Source organism: Armigeres subalbatus, chromosome 1 (genome assembly GCF_024139115.2).
Source record: "Armigeres subalbatus isolate Guangzhou_Male chromosome 1, GZ_Asu_2, whole genome shotgun sequence".
In the NCBI taxonomy this organism is placed as follows: Eukaryota; Metazoa; Arthropoda; class Insecta; order Diptera; family Culicidae; genus Armigeres; species Armigeres subalbatus.
The window spans coordinates 123,866,967-123,891,126 of record NC_085139.1 but is presented as its reverse complement, the minus strand read 5'-3'; the positions used below and the strand labels follow the sequence as shown (position 1 = coordinate 123,891,126).

The window sequence follows — 24,160 nt, the reverse complement described above, 5'->3', positions numbered from 1 at the left end:
GATTAGAACGTGGTCGATTTGGTTTTCCGTTTCTTGGTTAGGTGATCTCCATGTGGCCTTGTGGATATTTTTGCGGGAAAAGAACGTGCTTCGGACTACCATTCCGCGGGAGGCTGCGAAGTTTATGCATCGTTGGCCGTTGTCATTCGATACGGTGTGCAGACTATCCGGTCCGATGACCGATCTAAACATTTCCTCCCTTCCTACCTGTGCGTTCATGTCACCGATGACGATTTTGACGTCCCGCAGTGGGCATCCATCGTATGTCTGCTCCAGCTGTGCGTAGAACGCTTCTTTCTCGTCGTCGGGTCTCCCTTCGTGTGGGCAGTGCACGTTGATGATGCTATAGTTGAAGAAACGGCCTTTAATCCTCAGCTTGCATATCCTTGCGTTGATTGGCTGCCACCCAATCACGCGTTGGCGCATCTTACCCAGCACTATGAAGCCGGTTCCCAGCTCGTTGGTGGTGCCACAGCTTTGGTAAAAGGTAGCCGCTCGATGCCCGCTTTTCCACACTTTCTGTCCTGCCCAAGTAGCACACGCAACATCTTCCAAAAAGTACCTTGTTTCTATTCAGTTTCATTAAAGGCATTGGAAAAACATCAAAGCACAAAAAAGTTGCATCAAGATGTCAAAAACGTTCGAGTTGTGATCAATGTTGCATTAACATTGCAATGTAGTACGTGTTTGACATTTGGAAACAAACAACCAAGGAATACTGCACTTTATGTTGCAAACACGAAACAAAATCATCAAGTTGCATATTTGATACTATGTAACTTCAATGTGTCTTTCAAAATTTATTTGTTTGTTTAAATTAAGTTGCAGATAAGTTGAGTGTGTCCTCATGTTTAATTTAGCATCGTTCAACGTTTTGACAACTCACATTTTTTCCGGTGATGGTGCAATAAAGTAACAGAAAACCCGAGTACAAAAATTTATAATCGTATGGTTTTTATGGTGAGTCAACATGCAGTCCATTCGAAGGGTTGAATGGTGCTGTGGTAGAGTGAAGGACTATCAATCACAAGATCCATAAATCGAATCCAGTTTTATATTTTTATTTTATTTTTTTCCGCTGTAGTATTTTGCAACATTATTGCAATTTTACTGCAATCGAAGGATGTTTCCGTAGGCTCCACCTCTTGCGCTTTTTAGATTGCAAGAGAGTTATATTTGATGGCACATACGTAAAGACTGTTTCTTTCCGAATAGTTGCAACACAGTGAAATGTTCAGTAGTGGAACAAGTTGTGCTGCTTGGGTGTCCAGCAAATCTCCTGCAGCGCCACGACGTCGAAGTTGCGGGGATGTAATTCATCGTAGATCATCCTGTCGCAACCTGCGAAACCTAGCGACTTGCAATTCCATGTTCCAAGCTTCCAATCGTGATCCTGTATTCGTCGCCTAGGTCTTTGCCGATTATATCGAGTCGCATTATCTCTTATATTGTTCGTAATGATTGGTTTTCTAGGCGGCTTATTGGGCCAGCGCAAACCTCCTGTCTCGTCGGAGGGCCGTCGTGTCAGGGCTGTTTAGCGTCCCACCTAACACCAGGACTTGGGCTTGTGCGCTTTGAGCGGCACACGGTCGCTTTGGTGGGGCCTACTTGCGGATACATGCAGCTTTTTATAGAGGTTTAACAGGGCCCACTGTCAAACCCCACCACATCCTAGGCAAGCCCCACAACTCGCAGATGGCCTGGGGAGGGGTCGTCAAGCCCTTGGACATAGTCCCTGCTGCCCGTAAAACGGTAGCTAATCTTGGCCTTTTCCATCAGTCACTCTGCATGGATGATTTAATTCGTCAGTATCGTCATCTTGAAGGAATTCCGGTCGAATCATACGAAGATGTTCAGCCACGCCTTCTCATTGGAATAAAAAACGCCAACCTTGGGCATCCACAGAATGGTCGAGAAGGAGGGATGTTCGAACCGCTTGCTACAAAGACACGGCTCGGTTGGATCATACATGGTGGATCAAATGGTGGAGAATTCACTGGATATCACAACTGCGAAGTCTGTAGCTGCAGTGAGACAACAAATGAGAACCTACATCGAGCAATGCAGGAGTACTTTTCAATCGATAGCATAGGAGTAAGGAAGCCAGATCATCTTATGATGTCAACAGAGGATCAGCGTGCACAGGCAATCATGGAAACAATGTCCCGGACAGATGGCGGCCGCTTCGTCACTCGTCTGTTGTGGAAGTTTGATAACTTTCGCCTTCCCAACAGTAAGCCAGTTGCACTCAACGTCTACGGTGCTTAGAAGCTAAGCTGAAAAAAGAACCAAAGCTAGCTGAAGCAATGCAACAGAAGATCGACGATTATCTGAAAAAAGATTACATATGTAAGTTTACTCCAGCGGAACTTGCGCAACCACGAAAACGTGTGTGGTATCTTCCAATATTTCCGGTTTTTAACCCAAACAAGCCGGGAAAACTACGGATTGTATGGGATGCAGCGGTGAAATCTCAAGGTGTATCACTCAACAACATGCTTCTTAAAGGACCAGACCAGTTGACTTCCTTGAATTCCGTTCTTCACCAATTCCATCTGCGGAGACATCAAGGAGATGTTCTACCAAACACTGGTTAACAAAGCCGATCAAGATTGTCAACGGTTCTTATGGAGAGAACATTCAACCGATTCAGAGCCAACTACATACGTCATACAAGTTATGATCTTTGGAGCATCCTACTCACCAAGCTGTGCGCAGTATGTAAAGAACCGGAACGCAATAGCACATGCAGAAAAGTTTCCTGAGGCCGCCGACGTCATTATCAAAAAGAACTACGTGGACGACATGTTGGCTAGCGTAGAAACAGAATCCGAGGCGATACAACTAGCACTGGATGTGCGACACGTTCACGCTCAAGCGGGCTATGAAATGCGGAATTGGCTTTCTAACTCGCAAGCTGTTCTCGACGTAGTAACTGCTGGAACAGAGTGCGAGAAAAGTCTGAATCTCTCATCAGAGTTGGCCACAGAAAAAATCCTGGGTATGTCAACAAAACACGATAAAGAACTTCTTGAAGGGAAACGAAAGCCAACAAAACGAGAGATGCTTAGAACTCTAATGGCGATATTTGATCCATTGGGCCTCATTTCCAATCTATTGATCTCCTTGAAAATTCTTCTGCAGGAGGTCTGGCGATCTGCTATAGGTTGGGACGACGAAATTTCGGACATACTCAACAACAAATGGGAGATGTGGCTGCGATACATACCAGCAGTGCAATCTGTGAGAATACCACGCTGCTATCGAGTATCCATCGATTTAGGAGAAGATACCAACGTGCAACTCCACACTTTCGTGGACGCTAGTGAGTTCGGGTATGCAGCTGTAGTCTACTTACGCTTCGAGCATAAGGGAAAGGTGGAGTGCTCGATTGTATCAGCTAAGGCAAGGGTGGCACCACTTCGGTTTGTCTCCATTCCTCGTCTGGAATTGCAAGCCGCGGTGATTGGTTCTCGATTGGCGGAAACTATCGCAAAATCATTGTCGTTTAGGATCGACAAACGAATATTTATTTATTTATTTATTTATTTATTTATTTATTTATTTATGATAATCGTCATCTGACATCTAATGTCTCAATGACTATAAGGGTAAAAATGTTCCAAAAACCTAATTATTATACAAACATGGATAAAAATATACAAATAATACATCAATCAGAATACACAATAAATGCATCAATATAATAAAAAAAAAGACTTAGCAATCTACAGTATATGTGTCAATTGGTACCACGAAAGTGTTCTGCGAAAAGTCGTTGTAGAGCAGCTGGCGAAAGGTTGAAATCAAATAGATGGAACACTGCGTTGAAATTGGACGACATATATCGAACTGGGTCATGCTGACCATAACGACTGTTTCTAGCATCGAGCTGAATGAAGTCTCTCCTCCTTAGTGTGCGCGTAGGAGCATAAAAATTGATTTTGTTTAGCAATGTTGGAGAGTCTACAGCACCATTGAGAATTTTAGCTACGAATATGGCCTGTGCCACACGGCTTCGAACATCTAAAGTATCCAGCCCAAGCAGCCGGCAGCGGTTTTCATAGGGAGTAAAATGTTGTCCATCACGCCAAGGAAGATTGCGCAAAGCAAAGCGCACGAATTTTTTCTGCACAGATTCGATTCTTGAAATCCAGGTGGTTTGATAAGGGCTCCAGACAATAACAGCAAACTCTAGAGTTGATCGTACAAGGGCACAGTAGAGTGAGCGTAGGCAATAGATGTCACGAAACCCATTGGCAGTTTTCATCATAAAGCCAAGTTGTCGATTTGCCTTGGAAATCACTTCATCGTAATGGAAACGAAAAGTTAGTGCGTCGTCAAGTATAACTCCTAAATCCCTGATACGCTGCACTCGCTCAAGAACTGTCCCAGACAACATGTAGTTATAGATAATAGGATTTCGTTTTCTGCTGAACGTTATTATCTGACATTTATGGATACTGAGTGACAAGCAGTTCCGCACGCACCACCCTTCAAAACGGATAAGAAGCATTTGTAGCTGAATGCAGTCATCAAGACAATTAACAACAATGTAGATCTTGGCGTCATCAGCATACAAAAGCCTCACTCCAGGTGGTAGCACCAGTGTCACATCGTTGACGAATATCGAAAACAATAGTGGTCCAAGATTACTCCCTTGTGGTACGCCAGATGGAGCGATGAAAGGATCCGAGAGAGATGATCCGACTTTCACACGTAATGTTCTATCCGTCAGGTAAGTTCGAAACCAATCAACGCACGCAGTGGAAACGCCTAACCTCGCCAGTTTGCTGAGTAGAATACTATGATCAACACGGTCGAAAGCAGCCTTGAGATCTAAATATACTGCATCCACTTGTCTCCCGGTGTCAAGAGCCTCTATACATGTTGTTGTGAATTCAGTCAAGTTGGTCGCTACCGATCTCTTTGGAAAAATCCATGCTGATCCGTAGAGATGTACTGCCTACAGCAGGCGAAGAGCGTGTCGTTTACTATGATTTCAAAAACTTTCGAACAAGCAGAGAGAGTAGTTATTCCACGATAGTTGTTCACATCGCATTTGTTTCCTTTCTTATGAATTGGGAAAAGAAATGATGATTTCCAGCGCATGGGGAACGTTCTGGTGCGAAGAGAGAGATTGAAGATTCTTGCTAAAGGTTTGATAAAAGCACTCGAACACCGGCGCAGTAAAGCAGCGGGTATTCCATCTGGTCCAGCACAGAACGAAAATTTCAGTTTCCGGATAGCTCGGCACACATCTTCATCACTGATGGAAAAGATGTCTAGGTCCAAAACATCACGAGGGCTGTCACGAGTAGCCTCAATGGCATGATAGGGCGGAGATATGAAATCGTTAAAAGATGTCTTGAACTGTGTAGCAAAGAGTTCGCATTTGCCCGCAGGAGTCTCAGCAGGGACACCATTCAGTTGCATTGACCTAGGAAGACCATCTTCATTCCGTTTGGACCTCACAAATGCCCAGAATTGCTTGGGATTTAATCGTAGATTTCGTTGGGTACGGCTGATGTATCGGGAATACAAAAACTGATTATAGCTTCTGTACGCACTGCTGGCACTGTTGAACTGTTGCTTGTTATATATGGAACGATGATTGCAGTATCTACGAAGTGCAGAGGAACGACGACGTTTCAGTATTCGTAATCTGTGGTTGGACCACGCAGGCTTTCGTGCAGGTCCTACGATCGGAACATGAATGGCAAATGCACGAACAATACTATCGGTGAAAAAATCCACGGCATCGTCGACGTTATTAAATGAGTTCATGCAACCCCAATCAACTGCAAGTAGCAGTTCATTTAGCGCGGAATAATCCGCTTTTCGGAAGTCATAACTGCTCGAATCGTGTCCCGAATCGAAGGTAATTGGCGGCACATACGATAACTCCAATGTAAGCGGTGGATGGTTGATATCAACAGGTATTAACGGTTCAAGAGCATGGTGTAGTGCGCAATTCGGAAGCACTGAATCGTTTACCAGTACGAGATCAAGTGTTCGACCATTTGAGTTAACGATAGAGTTAATCTGTGTAAGTCCATGAAAGTTGAATCCGTCCAACAATGCGCAGCTGGCGCCTGAGAGGCGAGAGCGTTCCAAATCGACCGACGGGTAAGAACTATCAGCTGAAAACCACCGAATCCCAGATTGATTGTAGTCACCGAGCAGCAGGGCCTTGTCGTTAGCTCCAAGAGTAGAAGTAACTGTTTCGATAGATTCTAGATGGCTTTGAATATCGTCAAGATTGCTCATACGATCAGGTGGCAAGTACACAACCCCAATACTGATAGTGTATCCAGGCATAATGACTCGAACCCATAACTGTTCAAGAGTGTCACTGACGGCAGCAGATTCACGAACACAATTGAATTTTGACAAGACTGCGATGAGTACACCACCATCACGGGTTTTACGGCTATTCATAGGATTGCGATCAGTTCTGAACACCGAGTAGTGGCACCCAAAAAGCTGTGCTGAGTGTATGGCGTCGTCAAGCCAAGTTTCGGTTAACACAACGACGTCGTAATCTCCTTCATTTGCCGCCAAAAAGAAGTCATCTATTTTGGTGCGAAGTCCGCGAACATTCTGATAATAGATGCTCAAACTCCCGTTGACGTTACTGATGTGAGAGTGCATAGTACTGGGATGTTGGGGTGCGTCAGTTGTAGTAGGAACTGCGTCGAGGTTTGCAGGATCGTTCTGGAATGCGGTCACCTGATTGAGGGCGGGAGTAGTATCTACGCCTGCTTCGGGCGGACATATACTGTTAAAGGCTTTACCTGGACCAGTCAGTCGGTTGAGCTGGTGTCCTGAGTCGAGAAGAGATGGAACAACAGGCGAAGTCGTGTATCCTTCGTCGGGAACCGGAATTTGACGGAACTGAGCGGGCGATGGACCAGAAGCAGTTGAGTCATTGTACGCGGGATCATTCTGGAATACGGTCACTCGATTGAGGGCGGGTGCAGTGTCTTCGTCTGCTTCGGGCGGACATATACTGTTTAAAGTTTTACCTGGACCAGTCAGTCGGTTGAACTGGTGTCCTGAGTCGAGAAGAGATGGAACAACATGCGAAATCGTGTATCCTTCGTCGGGGATTGACATCCTTCGTGGAGATTGGCGAAACTGAGCAAGCGATGCACCGGAGACAGTTGTGTCATACAAGCGTTCGTCGGGAAGCGGAGATTGGCGGAACTGAGCAAGCGATGCACCGGAAGCAGTTGTGTCGTTGTACGCGGGATCATTCTGGAAGGCGGTCACTCGATTGAGGGCGGGTGCAGTATCTTCGTCTGCTTCGGGCGGACATATACTGTTTAAAGTTTTACCTGGACCAGTCAGTCGGTTGAGCTGGTGTCCTGAGTCGAGAAGAGATGGAACAACGTGCGAAATCGTGTATCCTTCGTCGGGGATTGACATCCTTCGTGGAGATTGGCGAAACTGAGCAAGCGATGCACCGGAGACAGTTGTGTCATACAAGCGTTCGTCGGGAAGCGGAGATTGGCGGAACTGAGCAAGCGATGCACCGGAAGCAGTTGTGTCGTTGTACGCGGGATCATTCTGGAAGGCGGTCACTCGATTGAGGGCGGGTGCAGTATCTTCGTCTGCTTCGGGCGGACATATACTGTTTAAAGTTTTACCTGGACCAGTCAGTCGGTTGAGCTGGTGTCCTGAATCCGTTGGTTGCTACTTTGAGTAGTCCACGAAACTCCTACGTTTCTCCAGTTGTCGCTGATACACCGGGCATTCTTCACTCCATGCAGCATGGTTTGTTTCGATTCGCAGTTTCCGCTCAGCGTTCATTTTCTTGCAGTTTGCGCATTCCTTTTTATTTGATTTGCACTCTTGCACTACATGATTCTCACTACATATTGGGCACTTGGGAGATTCTGCCTTACAGTCTTTACTTTTGTGGTTAAATGCACAGCACTTGAAGCATCTAGTCACTTGCAATCCATCAATCACTCGACATCGATCCCACCCGCAGTTCACCCTTTCTTCTTGCATTACTTTGACGAACGTTTCGGCATCCAATTCAATTATTGCGCTCACGTTATTGTACTGCAATTTTGCATTACAGTACATTTTGCACAATTTGAAATGTTTAAGGCTTCCAAATGCTTCGTTTTGATCAACTAAAGTTTCTTTCAGCTCTTGTTCATCCAACTCATCACTCATCCTGATTATTCTTATAGATGGTTTCAGATTTTCTCGCACATTCACATTGCACAGACCAACCATATTTTTCCAACCTTCTCTTTAAGAATTTTAAGACACTATTCTCATCATTCAGTGCAATCCTTTACCTAACCGTATTTACCACTTATAACCCGTTTCACATTCAGTCATCTGGCATCCACTTTTTCGCAATTCTGCTCTGATATCTTCCACTTTTACACCTGCTTTTGGCTTAACAACAACAACCGGATTTGGCTTACGCTTTTCTTCCCTAGACTGCATTGGTATCTTAGTTCTGTCTGATTTCAAAACTTCAGCAAAACTAGTCTTTGGTGTAACAACAACATCACTTTGTACTTCTAATTCATCAATTTTTCTTCGCTTTGCAGATGATCTTGTCAGCATACGTCGCGGAACACTATCCTTTTCGTTCTTATTATTATCGCCCCGTTCATTAACACGCACTATTTCCTCACGTACAACTTTACGTATAACCTGTTCAAAACTTTTCACCATATCCGCTATACCGGCGAGATCATTCAGTTTACTCGCAATCTCGTCCAATCTTTTATCATAGTGCCGGTCGTCAAATTCAGCCAGACTCAAACAAGCATCACACACAAACATCGCATTTTTAATCTTTTTCAAAGATTCAATCTCCTCGTAGGAGATTATACTGGACGGATTCACGCGACGTTTTATGTTGGCTCCGTTCAGACCATCGGCGCTACTCACAGTTCGTAGCATTTCGTGTTAGCGAACTTTTGGAAACCACTACTGTATCCGCATGGCGCTGGGTAGGTTCAAAAGACAATATAGCAGATGAAGCCACTAAATGGCAGCGACAACCAGGACTTGAAAGCAGTGGCCAGTGGTTTAATGGACCCAAATTTCTTTACGAAGATCCTGAAGGATGGCCAATTGAATCAACCGGTGATCGAAACACCAACGAGGAAATACGAGCCCATCTGCTCCACCACATAGTGGTACCAGCACCAGTTGTAAATGTCAACAACTTCGAAACATGGAAACGACTTCTACGTGTAACTGCTAGACTGTTTAGGTATGTTAATAACCTCCGGCTATCCGTTGCAAAACAACATCGCAGAGAAGGTCCGTTATCAATGTCGGAGCTTCAGCGCGCTTCGTGTTATCTTCACCAACAAGCTCAACAAGAATCGTACTTCGAAGAAATTAGTATACTAAGAAGTTCTGGAGACCGCCAACTACCGAAAGCCAGTTCTCTTTACACCTTCAACCCGTTTCTGGACGCAGAAGGGGTACTTCGAATGGGAGGAAGAATTAGGAATTGCGAATATGCGACGATGGATGTGAAAAACCCTATAATTCTCCCAAAGGACCACCGCTTAACTAGGTTAATTGTGCTGGACTACCACGTTCGTTATCATCATGCTAATCATGAAACGGTGATAAATGAACTGCGACAAATCTATCGTATTGCAAAATGAGAGTATTATATAAAAGTGTTAGAGCTGAATGTCAGCAGTGTAAAACCAATCAGCTAAACCACATCAACCATTCATCGGAGACCAACCGACTGCTAGATTGGCTGCGTTCACTAGACCCTTCTCGTTCATTGGGGTAGATTATTTTGGGCCAATGTACGTTACGGTTGGGCGACGGCTTGAAAAACGATGGGTGTGCTTATAACATGTTTGACTGTGCGAGCCATCCACGTGGAAATTGCCTATACACTCAACGCTGATTCCTGTATAATGGCCTTGCGGAACTTCATGGCGAGACGCGGAGTACCAAAACGAATCTTTAGCGACCGTGGCACAAATTTTACAGCATCTAGCAAAGAACTGGGAGCAGCCTTGAAAGAGATGAACCAGGATCAGGTGATACAAGAGATCGTGAGTCCTCATACTGAGTGGGAGTTCCTTCCTCCTGCTTCCCCTCACATGGGCGGAAGCTGGGAACGTCTCGTGCGGTCGGTGAAAGTAAATCTGCAAAAATTTAACCCCAGCGCAATCCTTCTGATGAATCTCTGCGGAACATTTTGGTTGAAATAGAAAATACTGTAAACTCGAGACCGTTGACATTTGTATCAGTGGATGAACCTGATGCCCCAGTATTAACCCCAAATCATTTTCTACTGGGATCTTCTAATGGATTGAAACCAGCTGCACCGTTCGATGATAGTGGACGTATTCTAAAGCGGGCATGGCGAGCCTCACAGGCAGAAGCAAACCTTTTCTGGAGAAGATGGGTTAGATATTACTTGCCGGAGCTAACCAAGCGATCCAAATGGTTCGATAAGGTTAAACCAATCGCTATAAACGATGTTGTAGTCATAGTTGACCCTGCGCTACCCAGGAATTGCTGGCCACTGGGTAGAATAATCTCGGTTAAACATGGGAAGGATGAACAGGTTAGAACAGTAACGGTACAAACTAAGAACGGCATCTACGAACGCCCTGCTACTAGAATAGCTGTCCTGGACGTTCGACGCGATGGACAGGTAAGCCAGGAACCTGGCGTACCCGGGGGGGACTGTTACGACCCCTCGGTCGGCGCATCTCACTACTCTGGACAAATGTGTGGTGGTCAGCTGTGGTAACGGCAAACGTCATCACAACGGACAAAAGCCAATCTCGGACAAAAGCTGAAAGCAAGAAGAGGAGATTTGTATGGAATGTGTTTTGGCTTCATGCGACTAATTTACAATTTATGAACAACTACTAGAAGTTTAGTGCGTTAACTATTAGAATTATAGTGCGAGAAGTTTGCTCAATTCGCCTTATAGTATCGGGTATGCTGTGTAATCCCAAATTAAATAATGAATTCGCTAATCGTGTATAACCTTAAATCTATTTCCTATAGCTAAACTGAATTTATCATTCATGCATAATAGTCACTGTACTAGAATTGATAGCAGCTAGATTTCGTTTGGGTAAGGGGGAATATATTCTATTGTTACAAGCCAAACTAATAAGATTTAGTTCAACAGATCACACACTCAAATCCTAAGTCGCAACCAATAAGATCTATTTAGAACTAAACAAACTCAATCTAAGGTAATTCAACAAACATTTGGAACTGAGAAAAGTTTATGATAACCAGTGTTCAATTACAGAACCTTAAATTGTACCTCCAGTAAGGTGAACATTAACAGCAGTTCAAACAGAAATAGAATATTAAACGTAAGCTAAAAGATTCATAAACAAAAATAACATACTAAAATTGTACCACAATATTTCAGGAATTTTTTAATACATTGTCACCTCGATTAAAAACTTGGAATTTTCATTTCTGAACGGCTGTCACCTACACGCCCGAAAAGACCATTCGCCCGAATGGACCGTTCGCCCGAAAAGACCATTCGCCCGAATGGATCATTCGCCCGAATAGACAATATGCCCGAAAAAACTCTTCACCTTACTTGATGAAAAGATTTTTTGTGACTAATAAAAGAAAAAGAATATTTGATTTCCTACTTATCTCATATTTTGTTGTACACGTGTTGTACACGAGACGTACGTCTCTAACATGTATTTAAATATTCGTTTCGTTAATATGTGAAATAATAAGAAAATTAACGACGTTATGTACTTTCTTTTTCATAATATTCAAATAATGATTTGATTTCTTTAAATAAGTCCTTTAAGGTAGCTTCACACCTCAGGATTTCGGCCCGCAGACTTTTTCCCCAGGATATAGAGACCAAAATTCGGCGGAAAACTTACTCGAGGTGTAAAGCCCCATTTAACATTGATTATAAATAAAATCTACTCATCACTGTCGTGCAATCCATTCATCAAAAAAAAAGTCAGTTTCAATCGCTCAGCATTGTTGAAAGAATCTGATATTAAAATATGTTTTATGTATGCTGGTCACTTATACCGGTCCACAAACATCTTGAAATAAATCAAAACCTGACGGAATAATTAGAGCTGTAGCGAAAAATAACGTTGCAAGGGTATTTATTTAAACCAATCGTCAAAAATAAGAGGCACAAATACGAATTCACCCTTCTTTTCTTCATACATTGTTCTTTCTAAATGTATTGAAGACACGATTTCTTCCCTAAGTATTAAGGTTCAAGCAAAATTCGTTTTAAAGATAACCAAAAACGACTGATACTATATGACAACATTGGACGCAGAACCTTTCTTGCGATCGACTATCCATGTTTCCTTCAAGACATCATTCAGTGTGGTAGGCACAAGCCAAGATTTGGATAATTGACGGAACATTCTCAACTGCTCCACAACAATTTGCTCAAGTATTCACAATTCACGGAACTGTAGGCGAAGGTCAACACCGTCGATTCTTTCCCTTGGCATTAATGCTAAAACACGGGAACGTATGATACAGCCTTTTGTTCATTGATGGAACGCAATTTATCAGTATACGTTAGATCCAGAGTATATACTATTGGATGTTAAGATGGCTGAGATTAATGCTGAGGAACGTGTCTTCCCAAATTCAAGTTTTAAGGATGTTTCTTTCTCCTCAACCAAAGTTTTGTTTTTAGAAAACATCAGCGATTGGGATTACAATCGGCATACGGGAAGAATTACAGACTTTAACTTGCCTATACAAAGTGTGTTACCTTTGCACTTTTTTCATGTTAAGATATAACAAAGGCATTAAAGGAGGTTCGAAAATCTTGCCCAAAGAAACGTATTTTTTTTATGAAAGCAAGTATTATGCGAATGGGGTGTACCCGTTAGGTATAATTAACGTTATACATAAATGACCCAAAGAACAGCCCATAACATAAAGAAGGCAGAATTATGCCAAACGACCATTATGCCTAACGTACATTATCCCTAACGTTCGTAATGCGTAACCATTATGCCTAACGTACTTATGCCTAACGTAGCGGACTTATATGAATGGTCGCAAATCAACGCACAAAAAGACCACTAGAGACCCACTTTTCTCCCCTTCACTATGATCGGTCTATGAAAAAACCCTAAACAGTATTCCTCGAACTTCCAATAACATTTTAGGGTGGCACAATAAGAGAATTCGCTTTTGAAATGAGGAAGTCCTCCGTTTTATAGCGTTCCAAAACAGTTCCAACTAGAAGAAAGAAATGCGACCACTGATACCCTACAACCAGAAGACATATAGAATGAAAATAGCAGAAAAGAATGAAAAACTAGACAAACTGGTACGTTCATATATTTCAGGTGATTGGAATATTTTTTCTTTTAATATGATTAGGAAAATAACATGTTGTTATAGAATCTGGAAGTATTCATAAATATATGACCTATTCGGGCGAATGGTCCATTCGGGCGAGTGGTCTATTCGGGCGAGTGGTTCATTCGGGCGTTTGGTCTTTTCGAGTGAATGGAATTCGGGCGAATGTTACATTCGGGCGTTTGTCATTCGGGCGAATGGAATTCGGGCGAGTGTCATTCGGGCGTTTGTGATAGAATCGATGTCTCAGTTCTCACTTCTCATTTCTCATTTCTTACTGTGAAAAGTGAGATGTGCGAAGTGGGTAGAGAGACGTCTCATTGCTCACTTTGCGCTTCTCACTTTTTACGGTGAGAAGTGAAAAATGAGGTGTGAGAATTGAGACCTCTCATTTCTCACACTTTATTTCTCACTTCTCACTGTGAAAAATAAGAAGTGAGTCGTGAGACGTCTTACTTCTGACTTCACACTACTCAATTTTCATAGTGAGACGTGGGAAATAAATACTGAGAAGTGAGACGTCTCACTTTTCAAATGATCTATTCGGCCGATTGTATAGCATTTCGTCGAAAACCATTTCGCGGAATTCATTTTCGCGTTTGAACATTTCGCAGAATAACATTTGGCGGTATATAACTTTTCGTCGTACGACAAGGCAAGTTACCATTTTTTTTGCATTCGTATAACACGAAATTACCTCGTTGAAATTTTTGTGCTCAAAAAAGTCGAGAGAATTGATAATCGACGAATTTCCTGGACTGAGCCAGAAGTTCAATCCAGCCACCCTCAAGCATAGTCTTGTTGGGCAGCCACGCATCTTCCCGCACGGCTAAGGAAGGCCTCCCAGAATATGTAGATGTAGTTTTCGAAATTTCAATTGCCTCTTACAAATTCTTTATTATATCTGTCAGACGGGCCGGATAAAATTTAAGAATTATCTTCTCTCTTTAGTTTGCTAGGGATAGACGTTTTTATGAATAATTTTCGGCTCCGAATTCGATCACATTTAGGTTTCAGCAACCAAATATGCTCAAAATGTGCTACTTGGGAATTCATTTAAAGAAGGTATTATATCCTCCCTTCACTTTGTACCGTGCAGACGCATCAATTTATAGAAGGCGTTTCTCCTTACTTCGTCTTATATCGGACAGAGACACGTTCTTTCAAAAAAGGCGTTATCAACTCCTTTCGTCTTATACCGTGCAGACGCATCCATTTAAAGAAAGCGTTATCCCCTTGTTCGCCTTATACCGGGCAGACGCATCCATTCAAAGAAGGGACTATCTCCTTTTTTTCTTTATACCGAGCAAACGTGTCCATTTCGAGAAGGCATTCTTTCCACACTTTGCCTTATACCGACCGGATGCGGTCATTCAAAGAAAGTATTATCTTCTTTCATTGCTTTAAACCACAATCCAGTAGGATTTAGACCGGATTTCATGCAATTAAGCAGAATTCAGTAAATATTTCAATGATAATTATTCCAACTGAATTCCGCCAAATGGCATTCCGCGGAATGGCTTTCGGTGAAAAGGTCCGTTCCGCGAAAGTCTTTCGGAACAAAGGTGCATTCCGCGAAATGTGTTTCGGAGATTTGGTGTATTTCGCGGAATGTCGTACCGCGAAAACAAATTCCGCGTTATGTTTTTCGACGAAATAGCATACAACATATTCGGCCAAATATCCTGCTCGGCCAAATGAGATGTAAGATCAAATCACCTATTTAGCCAAAAGATCTCAAGCAAGGCTCAGCAAAATATCATCAAGGACGACAAACAACCAGCAAAGCCCATCTACATTTACAAGGTATTGAAGCAGATCACTGGCGTCTCCTTGAAGGCGATGGGCATCATGAACAGCAACGTAAACGGCATTTTGGAGTGTATCGCGGCTAGGGAATCTCGTCTGGATGCACTACAACAAGCGCTCAACGATCAGCAACCGCGAGACACAACAGTCCGCCCCCTGCTGCCAGGCGAGCTGGCCAAGCACGTCGTCTCGGAGGGAACCAAAGCAGCCAACAAACACACCAGCTCCAAGTGAACAAGGATGTAGATTCACCGGGGTCCAGCCACGCTCACAGAAGAGAGGAGTTTTCGTAAAGCACACGCAGAAAATCAGAAATTTGGAAGAAAATTTCACTGCACTGCTACTGACACCAACGTCAGTCAATCGATGATTAACTGCTGAAATACGATAGACACCATCCATGCGAACTGCTACCAACTCCAACTTTATGCCACCATTAAGAATATTTTTTCATTACTACTAGGAACTGATGTCCCAGAACCGCAACGGACCCTAATTTTGCAATTAACCCTTTCATCTTATAAAATGTTGGTTCTGACAAGAACCATTTCTTTTCTAAACGCGTCTTTTTGATCAATAACAGCAAGCAAGCGGTGGTACAAAACATTGCGTGGAAATTTCTCTTGAGTCCTCTCGACGATCCGCTATCTGCTGGGAATGCTGCTACCAGCGTCATCTGTGCGACAGTACTGTGCGGACCTTGTGTTCGCTCTCCGAGAAATCTCTATTGAACTGAAAATTAGAGCCCAGCCCGTAAGTATCGCGATTTTGATGTCCATGCTTGCGATGCACATACACAACTGGTTGCTTCGCCGATTTTCAACAATGCTCGGCGAGATTCAATCATCCCGAAGGACGTAATCCTACGTCAAAAATGCACTGACCTGAAACTGTTAGTTATGACAATATCATTATAAACTGGATTGTAAGGGTCTGTCCATAAGCAACGATAATAAATGGACACTCGGTGTCTTCAGCTCAAAAATCTATATACTGCCGTGAATCGCATATTTGTCCCATCTTTGCTGGGTTTCCTATTCATATGGGACAAATATGCGATTCACGGCAGTATACATAAGAATGAATTTATGTCTGTCTGACTCTTATAGACACGGAAACTACTGAACCAATCGGGGTAAAATTTTGTATACAGGAGTTTTTTGGGCCCGGTGTGGTTCTTAAGGTGACTCGGGGAGGGTGTCAGGTCATTAGGCCGTTAGGCCGAAGGCCATTTGGCCGAAAGTCATTAGGCCGAATGGTCATTAGGCCGAACGGTCATTAGGTCGAATGGCCAGTAGGCCGAATTACCAAAAAGAAGCAAGCAGTGAAAAATGAGAAGTGCTTTCTTCACCTTACCCCTTCTTCCTTCTTTTATCTTCCTTCTTCTTTCTTCCTTCTCCCTTCTTCATCCTTCTTCTTTCTTCCTTCTTCCTTCTTCCTTCTTCCTTCTTCCTTATTCCTTCTTCCTTCTACCTTTTTCCTTCTTCTTTCTTTCTCTTTCCTTCTTCCTTATTCCTTCTACCTTTTTCCTTCTTCCTTCTTCCTCCTTCACTCTTACTTCTACCTTCTTTCTTCTTCATTCTTTATTCTTTCTTCTTTCTCCCGTTTTCTCCCTTCTTCCTTCTGCATTCTTTCTTTTTCCTTCTTTCTTCTTACTTCTTCCTTCTTCTTCCTTCTTCCTCCTTCTTTCTTCCTTCTTCCTTCTTCCCTCTTCCTTCTTCTTTCTTCTTTCTTCTTTCTTCCTGCTTCCCTCTTCCTTCTTCCATCTTCCTTCTTCCTTCTTCCTTCTTCCTTCTTCCTTCTTCCTTCTTCCTTCTTCCTTCTTCCTTCTTCCTTCTTCTTCTTCCTTCTTCCTTCTTCCTTCTTCCTTCTTCCTTCTTCCTTCTTTCTTCTTTCTCCTTCTTTCCTCCTTATTCCTTCTTCCTACTTCCTTCTTTCTTCTTCTTTCTTCCTTCTTCCTTATTCCTTGTTTGAGGGTAAACTGAGTATGGATCATGGTATGGATCTTAGAGACTATACACCGAAACCCCTCAACGTTAGTCTCGTTCGGCCTCTTCTATACAGAGATGTAGTTCATAGTTTTAAAACACTCAAACATCAATATTTTAAATAATCGTCTGGTGTTCTGCTGGTTGTCTTCCAACCAACTAAATTACCTCACTTTTGGTTCCTCAAGTTTTTTGCCTTCCTGTCTTCGTCCAAGAAAAAATAATGACAAGTGCCAAAACAGAGTGAAGTTGCTCCACCACTTAACTGACTGACTGACTGACTGAGTGTCGGTCCTTTCCTTTCTTTCTTCATTCCTCCACTTGGGGTTGCGCTTGTCTTTTCTTATACTTGACTGACTGACTGGCGACTCCACCCGTTTCTTTAACCCTTGAACCGCTTGCCCGTTTATCGGATCCTGCATCTATAACACCATCATTATTACATAGAGTTCTGCATTCATGACTGCACTCCTAACACACTTCAGTGCGGTGCGACAGCGGTGGCGTTTACGACGACGATGTCACTCAGTGACCGGAGACGAAATACATTTTTTCAAATTCAGAAATTCTGTTATATTTATATAACCCAATATTAATGTTTAATAACTGACTGAAACCAATATTTCATTCCTCACACACTATTGATAAGTAAAGTTTTCTATTTGCTCAAAACTCTTTGCATTTTGGCCAAATAATGTTTTGCAGATCACCTACTTGAAATATTTTGAATTTTTTCAGTCATAGTTAGAAATTTTGACACTGTGCAGCTTCGACAACGAGGATGACGACGGAACTCTTGGAATGGGCATAGTCGCCTTCCTTCCGTTCACCGTCTCCAAAATATGGTGGTAATACATCCCCGTCGGTGCCATGAAGCTAAATTGAACAAAAATTCTGTCAGTGTATCATCATCCCTCGCTTACCTTCAACTCTTCCACGGCCCCAAAACGATGATGGGAAAGGCTTGCGCTTGATACAGTTTCGTGCATTTTTTTTCTTGCTTTCGTTCTATGACTCTTACAGTCGGACAATTTTACTGACTGTGTGCGATAATGTCGTACTGAATGCGGTAGCCAAGTGCAAGTGCAAGTGCCGGTGCTGCAGAAAGGGTTCCACCACTTCGAATTCGGTCTGCAGCACAGAACTAAAATTAGGCATCATTGAAACGACATTAAGGGGAATGCAGAAGGGCGGTTGTTACGGTTGCGTGTTCATAATGCAAACATAAGTATCTTTTCGGAACATAATTGCATGTGTCTTCCATGCAGCCAGCAGAAGCACTTTTACTTATTAATCGCTAGCGGAATTAAACGATACAGTTACCGTTTGAAGGTGACCGATAGGACGAGCAAACAGCGCAAGGTGAACGTTAATTAGTGAAAATTGTTGAATATGAAGAAAAATCCAACGACCCGGAGAGGGAACCGTTAGGTAATAATGAATTTTTAATAACTACCATAAAATCATTAAACATTTTATTTTCGCTCGTTGAATAGATTCTAAGAAGGAGGGGCCTTATCCAGAACAGCGGTAAAATATGTGGTGATATTGCAACCATTCTGAAAGCAACAATGTACGATCGTTTTTCTATATATTCAAATAATATTGATTTATTCCGAATAATTCCTTGGTTATTTAATTTTAACATGTCCAAGGGAAAGTGGTTACCTCCAATACATTTTCCAAATCAATATCTTCCACATAACGTACATATTCACGTATGAGTTTACACAACGTTGTAAATTTCAAGTATTGTTATTTGTAACACATATTGATATAATTGTGATAAATTTTTGTTATGACTATATAGTCGGGTATGTATCTTGTGTGGCAAGTAAAATGGATACACTATGCCGAGGGCGTCGAAAAAGTTTCCAACCCGAAAGCTTCCTAGGCCGGTCCAAGAATTGAACTAGCCATCCCCGGATTGGAAATCCTAGGCTTTTGATGCACCCCATTAAAGCGTTAACACGACTCAATCAATCCATGGATTGACGCCTATTGGTTGGTGATGGCTATTACGGGAGGAACAGTGGCACCTTTAGAGCTATATCCAACGAAGCTGAAGAAAATAATTTACTTATTATGGTTCGACTGTACGATTGTATTATATTTATTGAACGTTTATTCAGTTACCGACGTTTCGACACGGGAATTGTATATTTTTCAAGGGGAAACTATTTCTGTTGTTTGTCGTCGTATGTTTAGTATAACTTGAACCGTCTGTTTGTCACTTTTCATTTTTGTAGCTAATGAAAAATTAAAAGCAATAACAGTGCATCGACGCGTCGGATAGATAATAAACTCATTGTGAAATTGTAAGACTGAGTAGTCGATCAATAAATATGAAAGAAGAGAATATTTGAAGTGCTATATCCGTACCACAGCCACATGATAGAGGAGATTCTACAGACGGTGGCAAAGTCACTCGACGCGAGTAAAGCACCCGGTCCGCCATAATGGCTAATTCAGACTTTTTCAATTCAGCTATAGAGATGCTTAAATGAGCGGATATTCTCGGATAGGTATAAGAGACAGCATTAGGGGGTGATGCCTGATGACAGCCATGTCGACTAGGCCTGCAAGCGTGCGTTACCGGCATTGGCGGATGGATGATGAGGGTGAGTTCCAGAGAGTACGTTATAGAACGACAACTTTAACAAGGGCAGGTGGACCCACTGCCTGGTCGCAAGCGTGTTGACCTGCAATAACAGACCTTTTGGAGAACTGAACTTGTCCAAAGTGTCGTGAAAAATACAACTGAAGACATTTTGTTCGCATGTCTCCGCATGTCATGCGCAACCAAAGGTCTGTCGACCTATTTCAAATATTGTGCATGCTCTTTGTGGTACATAGAATAGAATGCGTGTGAAGAATAACTTCTTGGCCACCCAAGAAATTCATGGAGTAAGGCCTTTTGATCTACACGGGTAACCAAAGGTCTGTCGACCTGTTTCAAATATGGTGCATGGCAACTATCTTGGTTACCATCAGCATATCACCAACGACGACCTGCACGAGTTGCTCAAAAGTCACTACGCGTTGGAAGAATCGGTGGTGGCGATACCGCAAGAAACAGCCGAAGAGAGACGTGCTCGAGAAATATTGGAGCGTACAACGAGACGAGTCGGAGATCGCTTCGAAACTGGGTTGTTGTGGAAGAATGAGGATCCACGGTTCCCGGACAGCTTCCCAATGGCCCTGCGAAGAATGAAGCAGCTGGAGAACAAACTCGGCAAAAATCCAGTGCTGCATGAGAACGTTTGCCGACAAATAGAGGAGTACCAGCAGAAAGGGTACGCACATGTCGCCACTGCCGAAGAACTGGCAGGTACCCCTTCCGATCAAACCTGGTATCTGCCTCTCAACGTCGTTCAGAACCCGAAGAAGCCAGGGAAGATCCGTCTCGTTTGGGACGCTGCCGCGACGGTGAGAGGTGTTAGTCTTAACTCTCAGTTGCTGTCAGGACCGGATATGCTCGTTCCACTGGTCAAAGTCCTCTCCGGTTTCCGCGAATGGCGAATTGCTTTCGGTGGCGACTTGAAGGAGATGTTCCACCAACTACAGATTCGCCCCGAGGATAAGCAAAAGCAGCGGTTTATCTTTCGGAAATCTCCGGAAAAACAACCCAGCGTTTACGTCATGGACGTAGCGACATTCGGGTCGACAAGTTCCCCATGCTCGGCGCAGTTCGTGAAAAACCGGAACGCGGAGGAGTTTGCTGCACAATATCCGGAGGCATCGGCGGCGATTATCCACCGTCATTACGTCGACGACTATTTCGACAGCGTCGACAATGTGGAAGCGGCCATTAAGCTGGCGAAGGACGTTAGATTGGTCCACCTGAAAGCAGGATTCGAGATCCGGAACTGGGTGTCGAATTCGCCAACGTTTTTACGGAATCTGGGGGAAGAAAAGCCGGCTGTACCGGTACACTTCTGCCGTGACAAGCAAACGCTGAAGGAAAGGGTTTTGGGAGTAATTTGGGACCCTAAAGCGGATGAGTTTTCATTCTCGACAATGCATCGGGAAGAGTTGCAGCCGTACCTGCTGGAGGGAAAGCGACCGACAAAACGGCTTGTCGCAAGCTGTGTGATGGGGTTTTTTGATCCGCTTGGGTTGCTGTCACCATTTACCATCCACGGCAAAATTATCATCCAGCATCTCTGGCGTTCCAATTGTGGATGGGACGACGAAATCGACGAAAAATCCTGGACGTTGTGGCAGCGATGGATAAATTTGTTGCCGGAGGTCGAAACTATCCAAATTCCTCGCTGTCATCTCGGAGGCGCCAAGTCCGCCGAAGTCGACTCACTGGAAGTCCACATCTTCACCGATGCCAGCGAACACGCATACGGCTGCGTAGCCTATTTGCGAGCAGTAATTGAAGGTGAGGTCCGCTGCAGCCTGATGATGTCCCGGGCCAAGGTGGCCCCGATAAAGCGGCAGTCGATTCCCCGTTTGGAGCTGATGGGTGCCGTTCTGGGGGCTCGTTTGAGCCAAACAATTCTGAGCACGCACTCGTACCAGATCGCCCGCACAGTTATCTGGACGGATTCCCGCACCGTATGTAGTTGGCTCAACTCGGATCAACATCGCTACAAGCAATTCGTTGCATTTCGAGTCGGCGAGATTCAAGAGCTGACGAAGGTTGCGGACTGGCGATGGATTCCGACCAAGCTGAACATCGCAGACGTGCTGACAAAGTGGGGTCAAGGTCCACGCTTACAAAGTGATGGAGACTGGTTTTGCGGACCCTCGTTCCTATATCGGCCACAAGAATTGTGGCCAACGCGCGAAGTAGGTTCCGAAGAGACTAACGAAGAAGCTCGAGGTGTCGTCCTATTCCACGGGACGATCAACGTCGAACCGATATCCAGCTGGGCGAAGCTACTGCGAGTGGCAGCGACTGTGGTACGCTTCATCGCCAACTGTCGGCGAAAGATAAGAGGGGAGCCGGTAGTCACTGCACAGGCTACAGCAAAGCAGCAGCAGCTGATGAAAACGATGGCGGCAAACTACGAATCCGTCGAAGCGCCTCTTCGGCGCGAAGAGCTCCAGCAGACGGAGACAATCTTGTGGGGGCAGGCTCAGTGGGATAGCTTTCCGGACGAGATGAGCCAACAATTTGAAACAACGGCCGGGAGCGCGGATGGAAACCATCAAGAAAAGTAGCCAAATCTACAAAAGCTCACCGACATTAGACGACGAAGGAGTATTGCGCATGGATGGGAGGCTGGAAAATTATGCGGAAAGTTCCTTCGACAAACGACACCCGATAATCCTGTCGCGTTCTCACGCGATAACGCAGAAGTTGATACAGCACTACCACGAGCAGTTCGGACACGGTAATTCGGAGACTGTATTCAACGAGATGAGGCAGCGATTTCAGATCCCGAAAATGCGTCCGGCGATACAGCAAGTGGTGAGCAAGTGCATCTGGTGCAAGGTCAACAAGTGTCGTCCACGAACACCGAGAATGGCGCCACTACCAGTTGAACGGGTCACTTCTCACCTTCGGCCTTTCAGCTCCGTAGGGTTAGATTACCTGGGTCCGGTGGAAGTCACGGTTGGTCGGCGAAGGGAAAAACGTTGGGTGGCAGTTTTCACCTGTTTGGCTGTACGTGCGGTGCACTTAGAGGTTGTGCACAGTCTCACAACCGAGTCGTGTCGGATGGCCATCACTCGTTTCCGGAGCAAGTTTGGCAAGCCAAGCCAGATCTTTTCTGATAACGCCACTTGCTTTCGCGGAGCGAATAACGAGATGGTGAAGATGGACGTCATCAATCGAGAGTGTGCAGAGGTCGTGGGCAGTTCATCTACCGCGTGGCATTTTATTCCGCCGGGTACCCCACACATGGGAGGTGCCTGGGAGCGGATGGTGCGGTCGGTGAAAGAGGCGATGTGGGAGAAAGCTCAACGATGAGATCTTGGCGACAACTCTGGCGGAAGCAGCGGACATGATCAACACGCGTCCGTTGACCTACTTGCCGCAAGACTCTGGCGAAGCAGAAGCACTGACGCCGAACCATTTTCTACGGGGAACGGTGTCGGGTGCTGACTTGGAGGTGGAGAGGTTTTCCACGGGTCCTGCCGAAGCTCTGCGGTCCCAGCTTCTGGCAGACAAAATGTGGGAGAGATGGTGCCGGGAGTATCTTCCGACGATCAACCAGCGGTCGAAATGGTTCGACGAACAGAAGCCGATCGACGAAGGCGACCTGGTATTCGTGGTCGATGGGAAGAACCGGAAGTCCTGGCGACGAGGCATTGTGGTGGCGGTGATAAAGGTTCGGACGGACGGATTCGAATGGCGGACGTGAGAACTGCGGACGGCAAGGTTCAAAGACGAGGTGTGGAGAATCTAGCGGCTTTGGAGATTCGGTAAATCCGGAGAGACCAGATGTTACGGGCTGGGGTGTTACGACGCCGCATTAAGGTCACTCCTGACGGAATCCAAGTTTCAAAGTGCTCGCGTTTTCGGGGGCACACCACTCGATACGGAGGCGGCGCACAACTGTCATTTTTGTTAATTTAGTTTTGCTGTGTCGCAGCATGCGTGAAAAAATAAAAATGACAGTTGTGTGTTGCTTCCGTATAGAGTGGTGTGCCCCAGAAAACGCAAGCACTTTGGAACTTGGATTCCGTCAGGAGTGACCTTAACAGCCCTGGTTGCAGCATAACGGGCAACATGACAGTTCGCGCTTAGTAGTAGTAGTGTAAGAGAAGCGAAGAGAGAAGGTATAATGGTGGTGGTAGATAGTGTAGGGAGTAAAGAGGCGAACAGAAAGTAAACAAACTTCGCCATCGCAGCTAATGAGAAAATCTATTATCGAATTGTTAAAAGGCAAAAATCGTATTTTGGTGTGTTTGAATTCGAAATTATTTATTACGAGCAGCAGAAAAAGTGTAGGACGGTTGAGATACCAATACGGTGAAACTCCTGATTTCCGAGCAGAATAACTCCAAACGGCAAATAAAGTCTATCTCCTATTCCT

At 44.3% G+C, this 24,160-nt stretch overlaps 2 protein-coding genes across 2 annotated transcripts; both read left to right on the top strand.

Annotated features, from left to right (window-relative positions):
* Positions 1-9,926: 9,926 nt before the first annotated feature.
* LOC134206508 (histone H2B-like) lies at positions 9,927-15,411 on the top strand. Its single transcript, XM_062682237.1, has 2 exons — positions 9,927-10,144; positions 15,096-15,411. The coding sequence occupies exons 1-2, from the start codon at positions 9,927-9,929 to the stop codon at positions 15,409-15,411; spliced, it is 534 nt and encodes a 177-aa protein (XP_062538221.1).
* A 4,715-nt stretch (positions 15,412-20,126) lies between these two features.
* Positions 20,127-22,340, top strand: LOC134206507 (uncharacterized). The gene has a single exon (XM_062682236.1). It carries the CDS (start codon positions 20,127-20,129, stop codon positions 22,338-22,340), a length of 2,214 nt encoding a protein of 737 aa, XP_062538220.1.
* Positions 22,341-24,160: the final 1,820 nt, after the last annotated feature.

Excerpts from the sequence above, each read along its gene's own strand:
- LOC134206508 (XM_062682237.1), top strand. The coding sequence starts at position 9,927 with ATGGCCTTGCGGAACTTCATGGCGAGACGCGGAGTACCAAAACGAATC. Across the intron at positions 10,145-15,095 it reads AGCTGGGAACGTCTCGTGCG|CCAAAAGATCTCAAGCAAGG; the intron begins GTCGGTGAAAGT and ends TCACCTATTTAG.
- LOC134206507 (XM_062682236.1), top strand. The coding sequence starts at position 20,127 with ATGGTGCATGGCAACTATCTTGGTTACCATCAGCATATCACCAACGAC.